The sequence below is a fragment of the Seriola lalandi genome, unplaced genomic scaffold (genome assembly GCF_002814215.2).
Source record: "Seriola lalandi dorsalis isolate HSWRI2012SDOR001 ecotype SW California unplaced genomic scaffold, Sedor1 jcf7180002054936, whole genome shotgun sequence".
Classification (NCBI taxonomy): domain Eukaryota; kingdom Metazoa; phylum Chordata; class Actinopteri; order Carangiformes; family Carangidae; genus Seriola; species Seriola lalandi.
In genome coordinates this window covers 170,476-181,299 of record NW_019525488.1, presented here as the reverse complement: position 1 = coordinate 181,299, position 10,824 = coordinate 170,476, and the positions used below count along the sequence as shown (strand labels likewise).

The 10,824-nt window shown below is 45.5% G+C and overlaps 1 protein-coding gene across 1 annotated transcript; it reads right to left on the bottom strand.

Moving 5' to 3' along the window:
• Nucleotides 1–463: 463 nt before the first annotated feature.
• On the bottom strand, nucleotides 464–10,253 carry LOC111644557 (uncharacterized). The gene is made up of 19 exons (XM_023393465.2): nucleotides 10,178–10,253; nucleotides 9,571–9,646; nucleotides 8,824–8,912; nucleotides 8,286–8,516; nucleotides 8,112–8,183; nucleotides 7,869–7,962; nucleotides 7,142–7,247; nucleotides 6,823–7,045; nucleotides 5,942–6,092; nucleotides 5,596–5,674; nucleotides 5,449–5,511; nucleotides 4,710–4,918; nucleotides 4,446–4,577; nucleotides 3,639–3,826; nucleotides 3,171–3,319; nucleotides 2,274–2,519; nucleotides 1,666–1,828; nucleotides 1,154–1,240; nucleotides 464–1,004 (listed from the first exon to the last, which is right to left on the bottom strand). Exons 2-18 carry the CDS (start codon nucleotides 9,614–9,616, stop codon nucleotides 1,154–1,156), a joined length of 2,328 nt encoding a protein of 775 aa, XP_023249233.1. The 5' UTR covers nucleotides 9,617–9,646; nucleotides 10,178–10,253; the 3' UTR covers nucleotides 464–1,004.
• Between the last annotated feature and the right edge of the window lie 571 nt (nucleotides 10,254–10,824).

The following is a 10,824-nucleotide window of genomic DNA, read 5'->3' as shown; positions in this document are numbered from 1 at the left end:
CATTCAAATGGATGTGGATTCCCTGAGATCCTGTCTGGGATCAGTACCGAGCTGTAAGCTAGTCGCCTTGTTTCTCCTCAGAGATTTTAAGTTACACAAAAAAGAACCATTTAACCAAAAAGTTTTTAATGTTTTTAAAGTTCTTACTTAAGTATGTCTACTAGAAAATAATAAGCTGGTAATTTTCAGGCTCTTTTTCATGCCTCGAATAGGGCCAGTAACAGGGCCTGAAATAGCTCATTTTTTTCTCCTAAAATGTTCAATTTACACCTTAAATAGGAAATAACATTCACATTTTGAAAGAAAATCATGAAATTGTGTCATTTGAACTGAGATACATTATAAAATGGTGATTCATTTAAGTATTTTTCCAAAATATTTATTCAGTATGTTGTTGCCCATTCAAGGGTTAAAGACATGTGGACACTTTGAAGTTAAATCAATGAAAAGACTCAGACTCAAGTTTGACGTTTATCCATATGCCCTTTTTTTATTTATTCAATTATTTTTGATGCTTCAACACACAAAAACACAATAAAGGTGAAACAGCACAACAGTAAGTGTCTGTGTCACTCAGGCTACAGGTTTGGTTCGACTGAAGTTACACTCTTCAGCCAACAGGACACATAATCAGCATGTTCATGGTCTTCTTCCCAGACTGAACATCTAAACCTTCTTTACTGTTTATTCATTTGGTTAAAATATAAAAAAGTTCCCTTTACGTCCAAAAGAAACCACAATAAATGGACAGTAAAGCCCAGAAAATCAAACCCTTTAAACCCCCTTTGTTAATCAGTGATTTAGTTACTGCACAAACACACACACACAAACCATGCAAATGTTTCGGGGCCCCCCCCAAGAACAAAGGGTCCCCCGATGCCCCTCTATAAACCTTCTTAAACCTCCATAAAGACACTATTCAGTGTTCAGTTCTTTATCAGGACGAAGCAAAAGTCACAGAAGGTCGACAGCCTGTGAGTCAGTCCGAGTCGTCATGGAAACCACTTGAGGAGACAAACAGAACAAATTCGGATTAGTTTTCGATCCCTGGTGTGTGAAGCCTGTGACTTTTCTCCCAGAATGCAGTGCGATGACAGAAATCAGCATCTTTAAAAGTGATCTGTCACCTGCCAGAAACACAGGTGAGTCTTACCTAATTGGTCCAAGCCATGGTGATGAGGGCGGGATTTTCATCTTTATATAAAGACCTGACAGATCTGCGTTTTTTCTTATTGCAGCTCTGAGACAAAGACAAACACACAGATTAAGTTTTCCTCATAGAAAACTCTTTCCTTTTGTGTCACACTGTTTACATCTTTGACCACAGTCATGACACAAACGGAAATCAAACATGGTGTTCAACAGTCTGGAGAACTGGCTGGGACTTTGTGGCACAGAGCCAAACTGGTTTGAATCATCTGTGAAGGACAGGGACTAGTTTGTGTCCCAGAGGAATTAGATATCTGAGCACAGAACGATGACGTGGAGTTCCCCAAGGCTCCGTCCTCGGGCCTCTTCTGTTCTAAATGTACAGGCTTCCACCAGCTCAGACTGTTGAATACAACTAAACAGCTCACCATCAGTGACTGGATGATGAGACAGAACTTCCTGTGTGTGTGTGTGTGTGTGTGTGTGTGTATGTGTGTGTGTGTGGACACGGCGTACCGGGGCGCAGGTTTTGTTGCTCTTCACACACAGGTTGAGTCTGCAATGCAGGTAGATGTCCCCACTCTTCCCACTGAACTGGAACATGTTGAAGGAGAAGAAGTTGAATGTTCCCAGTCCGTTGCCGATGACCGTCACTGTGTCGTCAGCTGGGTTGGAGCAGCTGAACAGAAGCGGGAAGACACAGCAGCTGATGAAGTCTATCAAAGTTCAACACTTTGTACCACAGCTTAACCAGGGAAGATTTTTATTGTGAAGCAGCAACAGCTTCCTGTAGCCACTGGTTTTCCTGAAAACATGCTAACAGGTTTATCTGGTCTGAATTCCCCTGTGAGCTCCGCTCAGTGTTTCTGCATCAGCTGGTACAAATGGATTTGGGCAGGTTGATATCATTTGTAATAAAGCTTTGAAGCTTTAGGAGGAAAAGTAAAAGTGTGAGGGAGAAGCAGAGGGAGAAAGGTGAGGCAGAGACACTGTGTCAGGTGAGAGGGACAGGTGTACACAGCTGGTCTAAAGGAAACAGGATCACAGTGATCCAGTGTTAGTTGTCTGAACATCCAGAGGTACAGAGCAAACAGGAAGTGCTGATAACTAACTGTGTCTCTCACCCTTTCTTGATCAGGTCGTATCTCAGACTCCCGTTGGGCGACGACTGGTCGGTGGCCCAGCAGGAGTCAGTCACCACGGCAACCATTTGGTCGTCCAGCCCCTCGGTCTTCAGCTCCACCCAGACTTTCTCCTGCAGCTGGATTTCGGTGCTCGCATTGATGACTTTTGTACGGCCGGCATCGCTGTAGGCCTTCATGGTCAGAGTGTAATTCCAAGGTCCAGATATGATCTTCTGGATCACAGAGCTGCACACACACACACACACACACACACACACACACACACACACACACACACAGACATAAATAGATTCACTTTACAGTTACTCTTGTAGCTGAGTTAAAAGGCAAAGAGTTAATGAGTTTAATTAGCCAATCAGAATCAGCTTTGTCCATTGCTATGGCGACTGTGGCCACCAGGGGGAGGAGGGAAATACGCATACACAATCCGCAGGTTTTCATCAAAAAGCTACAAACTACAAGTCCTACTGAAAACATGTATTGGCTACCAGCGTCCTAAGACTTCAGTGAAGACACTGATGTCTTACATGTGTATCTACATTTTACGGAAAGTTTCAACCATATTTCTATGTTAAAGTACGATGCTCCAAAAACGGGTGGGTTTGGTCATTTTCAGGACATCTCTCCATTCATTCTCTATGGGAATTCTTTCGCTGTTTTTTGCCATTTATGTTGCCATGGTTACTCAAATTGATAAGGAATGTGACAGCACACCATTTGATATATATTTTATCTGGGTTTTCTCAAAGCTGTGGGAGCAGTTACACGCCAAACTTCTTACGGAAGAGGAATATGAAGACGGAGAAATATGCAGGATCATAATATGTAGATATGGAAGGAAGACAGTGACCTCAGAGGTGACTCATGGTCGCTCACCTGTCTTTGATTTTGAAGGCCATGGTCTTGATCTCCGGCTGGTTGTAGTAGCAGGAGAAGTCGATCTGGAATTGGTCGTGGCGAGTGATGACGCCAGTGTTGTTCTGTTTCATGATGGCGTTCTTGTAGATGATCTGGCTGTTGTTGGCCTGCAGGGTCACAGGGATTCACACGGTGTCACATCCATCTACAGAAGCGTCATGCTAAAAATTCTGCTCTGTTTTTCTGAATCAACGACATAATCATCTCTTAATTCTGAGATAATTATCTTAGATAATAAATGACAGAATTTTCTTTCTAAAGTGAATGCATCACGCTACTGTAACACCTGACATGTCTTGAGGTGTGATGACAGAATCAGCATCATATATTAGTTCAGAGACACAGTACCCTGACCACTCCCACTAGCACTGCAGAGCTCAGCTGATTGGCTCATCGAGAGCCAGTCAGGAGAGGACAGACACCCACCATTACCACCGTCCCACAGGTGTTGTTGCTGTCGAAGCTGAAGGTCACCATGTGGGTGCGGCTGTCCATCTGTCCTCTGCAGCTGTTGTTGTTGAGGTGTAACATGGAGTAGTCGACGCCTCTTTCGTTCAGGAGACAACCGGCCAGGGTGACCGAGGCAGAGTTCTGGTCGCAGACCGTCGGCTCGCCTGAACAGCAGGACGAGACGAGGATAATGAAACGCACGCAAACATGTGACACGGTGTCCTTCTGCTGTTAGAAGACTGGAGGAGACGTTCATGTTTCCACCGCAGCAGACGTCTGTGAACGCCTCACTTTACTCCACCAATCAATACTTGTCACATGACTAGTCCATCCAGCGACTGTGTGTAATGTGAAAGTGTCTCTGGTACTATATATATATATGTGTGTTTGAGAGCTGATCATATAAATCAAGAAGTTTGAACGTGTTCACGTGGAGTTCAGGGCATTTTGAACTATTTCCTGACATTTTAGAAGGATATAATTGTCAGATTGATTATTGAGGAAAATCATCACTAATTTCAGCCCTGCAGTCAATTCTCTGATGATGGAGTGATTCCACCTCATCACAGGTTTTCTGTGTTCATCTACTGACACGCTGCATCTGAGGCGTTTAGGGGACATCTGTAAACTGTAATCTGTGACATGCAGCGAGGATCACCAGGTGGTGTCTCGGGGTCTGGGCCCCTGAGCAGTTGCCTTGATGTCATAATACATCAGATGTGTTTCTCAGCTATAACCTGTGATACTGAACATCACACCGTGTGGCTGGTTCTCCCTCCTCACCTAAAGTGTTTTTTGATCTGTATTTGGAGGCGAAGATGGCCCGACAGTAGCAGCTGGTTTTACCACTGATGTCGGCAGCGCAGAACTCATGAGCGCTGCAGAAGGTGTCGTTACAGAAGACCTGGGGGGCGGCTGAAAGAGTCAAACAGACAATCATTAGAGTCAGAGAGACAGACCTGCTCTGAGAGGGGACTGTGTGATCCCTCATCTCGTCCCGTCAGGTCTTAGAAAACAGAGGTGAGTGAAGGTCAGTGAAGGTCTCACAGCAGGTGACATTTGACCTCCAGCCCTGCAGGGTGTTGTTGGACGGCTGCAGGTTGCAGGCGGCGACGTAGGCCTCCAGGAACTGGCACCGACTGAAACCGTCCACCGCTGGATATTTGCACAGATTCTTGATGCAGGCGGTGATGAAGGGCTCTGGGTCGGTGAGGTTGTGGCAGGCGGTGAAGGGCGCCTCCCTCAGGACATTACAGCTGTTGTGGGAAACAGAAGCATGGAGTTCAGTCAACAAGATACAGGTGTGTCACGCTGCGTCCAGGACAGGTGTCAGGTGTCGGGTGTCAGGTGTCAGGTGTGCTGTCTGCTGGTCTAAAACAGAGTCGCACACGGATTCCTGTCGACACAGAAACTGAAACTGAACAGAATAAAAAGGGGGACAATCTGAGCTCAGGTGTGTTTAGCTTTAGTCGTCCCTGCTCACCTGTGCTGGAAGAAGCACCATCAAAATACACTTCAAGTGCTCATCATGCAGTATAACTACAAGGATAAATACATAGTTATTTGATTACAATTTGGAGCTAATTTAATTAGTCGATTGTGTTTTCTATGAATCATGTGAATCTGCAGGAAACAGGAAACTGGTGCAGTAAAAAGGTGAAGTACAGGTAGCTCAGATGTGTCCTTCAGTACAGGACTTGTTCTGTAAATGTACTTGACAACATGAGACATGAGGCAGCACATCTCAGCTGAGTGTGTGTGTGTGTGTTCAGGTGTGTGTGCTCACCGTTCAGTCACCATGGTGCAGTTGATGCTTGTGTTGTTACGTTCCTTGTGCTGATCCTCACAGCTGGGGGGGGGGGCAGACAGCAGGAGGTCAGGGCTTGGTTTATACACAGTAAGTGCAGTGGGATGTTCAGGTGCAGTCACTCACCTGGAGGAGCTGGAATTGGACGACTTCTCGTCACTCAGAGTCCTGTTGCCACATAAACCCTGCATGCTGGGTGATCCACCTGAGACAAGGAGTCAGGTGATCAAAGTCAGACTGGAGCCTCACGGCCGCTTGTTAAAAGACAGGTGTCATCACTGATTCAATCAGCCACAGTGTGTGTCCTCTGTGATCCAGATTTCAGTCTAAACAGAACCAACACACTTGTTGTGTTGTTTCTGTTTAAACTCAAATCACTTCACATTGTTTTGTAAATGAATCTCTCAGTGACCAACACAACATCATCAGAGCTGTTCACTGTTGTCACATGGAGGTGTCGCAGAGACTCTACCTGTCGTGGTGATCTGTGCGGTGTAACCATCAAAGAAGACGGAAGTCTTGGAGAGCGGGAACATGGCGGTGACTCCGGTTTTGTCCTTGGAGAGTTTCACGCCGTGATGCTGCTGAGGCACGTTGCTGAGGCTCAGCACCGTGCCGTTCACCTGCATCACAGCGGAGAGACAAAGTGGAGGGAAAACACTGGTTCAAATGTGAGCGACACCGCTGAACAGGAAGTTACTGACCCCACACATATGTCCAACACGCCTCCACACCATCCTCTCTGGACACAGCACTCCTCACACGCCTTGCACCATAGAAACCATGTTTGCTTGTCGTCTTTGGTTTCCTCAGATGTTCTGAATTCGCCACCTGAACCATCCACTTTGACCCACGCCACGCTGCTTACATTTCAGACCTGTCCCATTCGTCAAATGACACCCTACTATTCTACATAAAGCAGATTACCCATCACTCCGGTCCACCTACAGCCATCTTCTCCTTCAAAGCCCAATCACCCTAAATCCTTCAGAAACCGCTGCAGGCTCCCTGCTCCATCAGAAGGTTTAGAGCACAACAGCAACAGATCCTCTTTTCATCTGGGAATCCAGACAAGTCGATCCAGACTAGACATTCTTTCAGAATCGGAGCCGCCACTTTATCTTTCCGCAATGGCATTGACGCATTCAAGTCATATGTCAATGGTCCTCCCAAGCATATCATCACTACATCGGTTCGGATCTCAAAGATCTCAGAGCCGCTCGAGCTCACCTCAAGTAAAAGGAGGGTTTTGGGGGTTCGCTGTTGCCCAGGACAGATTCACCACGAAGCCTCCCCACATCGCGTCCATGAATCAAGCAAGAAACCACAAGAACAACCTTCAACAACCCTCACCTGAACTCTTCCACCTTGTCCCAGGTGAATGCTGACACCCGACTTGTGCAGGATCACTTGGTCCAGAAGACTGACGTCTTTACGCCGGCGGTCCTGGAAGACCGCCACCAGCTGGACACCCATATGTGACATCAGAGAGTAAGCACAGCGGTTTGGGACGGAGGTCACATTGCCGCCAAACCTGATGACAGTGGAGCCGATCACAGTGCAAGTGGATGGGCACCTAACACACGGAGGGAGGGGGGGTGTTAGTATCATCAACAGAAAACAAAAGAGAGAAAAAAATATTTTCCTAGAAATAAAAATGAGACGTATTTACGGGCAGCTCGTTCCACAGGGACCGACTGTGAGGTTTGCCTGTTGACTACACTGTACACTGAAGCCTTTTGAATCACACCCCGACCAGCTTGGATCAAATAGAGAACCTGGGAAAAACACAGAAACAAGCAACATTAAAACAGTTTGGCCCTGAGGGCCCCGTTACAGAGTCCGTCCCTCGTGTTCACCCGGCTCTCTTGAGATCCTCCACCCTGATACACAGCTGGTGACTCGAGTTTAGGTTAAATGGTAAATGGACTTGAACTCATACAGCAATTTTCTAATCTTACTGACCACTCAAAGCTCTTTAAAGGTTGTGGTTCATACAACCAAACACACACACACACACACACACACACACACACACACACACACACACACACACACACACACACACAGAGGATATGTATTGAAGTGAGTAAAACCAGAAATAAAAGGTAGGACAATAAAACTCAAGATCATAAAGATAAAATAATACAAGAGAGGAGACGTTTGAAAAGAGTAAAACCAGTAAGAGAGGTCGAAATGAAATTTTTAAAAAAATTAAATAAAATTAAAGTAGGGTATTAGAAGGAAAACAATCCAGACAATAATCATAGAATATAAGGACATACCAGTAAAACAGCCTCAAAGATATAAATAAATAAAATTCTAATAAAAGCCAGACTAACAAGGTCAGTCTTGAGTTTGAGCTGTTGGTGGTTATTAAACTAACACTGAGCACTAACCTTTGTGCGTGCATCCGTCAAGGTACTTGTAGACAGTCCGACCACTGACATTCCACTTATCCAGAGTAACACCACGGACGACCAAGTCCACGACCTGCAGAGGAACGACAGCACAGAGGCCGCTGACACACACAAGGAACTCAACTAAAACTGTGTCGTCCATTTGGGCAACTAAAGCAACATGTGTGTGACGTGTAAACATCTTTATCGACTATTCCCCATCTATGTCGTACATGTACTTACGAAATTTTTTTTCGAGGAATCAGGAGTCACTTTCACAACTGGTGCCGAAAACATGCGGAAATTAAATTGAATCTGGAAACATGAAACAGGTGAGAATCAGAGACTGTTGGGAGAAAAAAGCTTGAGATGACCTGAATTGATATAAGAGATCAGACAGACTCTGATGAAACTCACCAAAATTGATGAATTGGTATTTTGTAAGAATATATTAGTGGAACATGATGAGGAACCTGAGAGACCTGTCAGGTTTCTATGATAGTCTGATGAATTCGTCTCTGTTATTATTGATTTGGACCAAAGTCCTTTGACGATATCAGTGTCAAACACCTGGAGACAGTTGTTTCCAACCGTTTCATTTTTAAAACCTTTGAAACAAATTGTGCTTTGTCCGTTGGTGATATTTACCTGTCGACAATAGGGAGACATAACAAATCAATTAGTACAAACTCATAATGCATGTGTGTATAACATAATTAAAAAACATAACTGGAGATGGTTTTAGCTGACGGTCAGGAGCGGGACCACACCACAAACACCTCTCTTCCTGTCGTACATGCCTTCCTGCCCTGAAACTGAACTTGTCAGTCACACATTTTCCCCCCAGTCAGCCCTGTTGTGGCGCTGATGCGACCTTCACCAAACACAGACTCATAAGATCAACAAGGACAAAGACGTGAAGCTGTTCTCAAAAGTCCAGCTTCGTCTTACTCACGTATATATTGTTGTAACGTTGTCCAAAAAAGTCGATGGGGCAGTCGCTGATATTTTTGGTGAAATTGCTTGTAAATGTTTCTCGGGAAGCTGAAAAGGAAACATGGTGAGAGTCAGTTAGAGAAGTCAATCAGCAGGTTGGACCACAAGAGAAGTTGCAAATGTAATTGTTGGGAAAAAGAGACCCCCAGGAGCCTACAGCACCCTACAGGAGCCAGCAGGAGCCTGCAGGACCCTACAGGAGCCAGCAGGACCCTACAGGACCCTACTGGAGCCAGCAGGACCCTACAAGAGCCAGCAGGAGCCAGCAGGACCCTACAAGAGCCAACAGGACCCTACAGGACCCTACTGGAGCCAGCAGGATCCTACAGGACCCTACTGGAGCCAGCAGGACCCTACAAGAGCCAGCAGGAGCCAGCAGGACCCTACAAGAGCCAACAGGACCCTACAGGACCCTACTGGAGCCAGCAGGACCCTACAGGACCCTACTGGAGCCAGCAGGACCCTACAAGAGCCAGCAGGAGCCAGCAGGACCCTACAAGAGCCAACAGGAGCCAGCAGGACCCTACAGGAGCCAGCAGGACCCTACAGGACCCTACAGGAGCCCATGTAGATTCACGGGACAACTAACAGTTTAGAGTTTATTAACGGCTCAGCCTGATAATGATCTTCCTGCTTCAGTCGGTTTGCTGATGATGGTAGAGTTTCAACATGGCTGCCGTGTGGATGAGGTGGTGTGTGTTCTTACCTACAGTCTGGCTGAGTGCAGCCAGGTAAAGCAGGACGAGGAACATGTCGGAGGAGAGCGGTCCGCTGACAGGGAGCTGCAAGACAGAGCAGTGACACATTCACCTTCACACAACTCTGTGACATCACATCCAAAGACTCATTCAGTTGAGCTCAGCTGATCTCAGACCACATTTCCACACAGTCTCCTCTGTGAGTCCGTCACAGTCTGTTTGGATCAGCCTCCCAACAAGACACATTTTAACCATGAGTAACTGAAATTAAAGATAAACATGACAACAACAAAAAAACTTTACTGTTTTACTTCGTACTTTGTTAATGTTGGAAAATCCTCCTCCAGCACAGCACGTCATCAGGGAGAAGTCTCCACTGATCTTCTGATTATTAACTGAATATTCACATTTACAGCTGCAGACTCATTATGGTAGAACCATGTATCAACTCCTACATACAGTTTGATCTGTTTGCAAAACTCAAAAGTCCAAATGTAATGAGATCAACACAGTAAATGTGAGCTGAGCAGAATAAAGTTTTGTGTGGTTGTGATGGTGTTTTCCAGGCCTGACTCACCACAGTGCAGAAACAAAGAGGCAGAGACAGAGTCTTACCTTCTGGAGGTTTTCTGGACGACCCGGGAGAAGATGTTCTCTGCTGGCCTCAGCTCTGCTTCAGGTTCCTCTTGCTCAGGTCTCGGAGAGATGTGGTCTCGCTCTCTGCTGCTCCTCCTTTTATACGTTTTCAGCCCAAAAGACATGTTCAGCTATTTTTGTCAAACTGGTTTTAGCACATTACAGAGTGACATGAAGAATTGCTGTAAAACATGTTGTTTTGCATGTTGTTGCTAGGGACACATAAACCCTAGGGTGCTCTCCACCAAAAAAGTGTCACATGATGTATTGCACAAGTAGAAGCCAGACAAAATCAAAGAAATAAAGTGACAATAAATAATTCCCCAGAGCCCCGGCTGCACAGCAGCAGGTTGAACAGATCCACCAGTTGGTTTCCAGCTGACTTTATTGGCTGTGTTGACCACTTTCACCAGGATATCTTATATGAATAAAACTGAGGACATTAAACTGTAGTTCAGGCCACTTTCTGCTGCTGCCTGCTAAACAGCCTCCAGAAAACGAACAAAAAGCCAGTGAGCTTCATGAGATGATGAAAACAAATAGAACTACTTTTTACAACTAAATACGTGCCTAGATAACTGAACACTTCTAAAACTTGAAATGATGCTGATCACCAATTCTTTGAT

Excerpts from the sequence above, each read along its gene's own strand:
- LOC111644557 (XM_023393465.2), bottom strand. The coding sequence starts at position 9,616 with ATGTTCCTCGTCCTGCTTTACCTGGCTGCACTCAGCCAGACTGTAG. Across the intron at positions 8,913-9,570 it reads TGCACTCAGCCAGACTGTAG|CTTCCCGAGAAACATTTACA; the intron begins GTAAGAACACAC and ends TTTCCTTTTCAG. Across the intron at positions 3,320-3,638 it reads CCTGTGGGACGGTGGTAATG|GCCAACAACAGCCAGATCAT; the intron begins GTGGGTGTCTGT and ends GTGACCCTGCAG.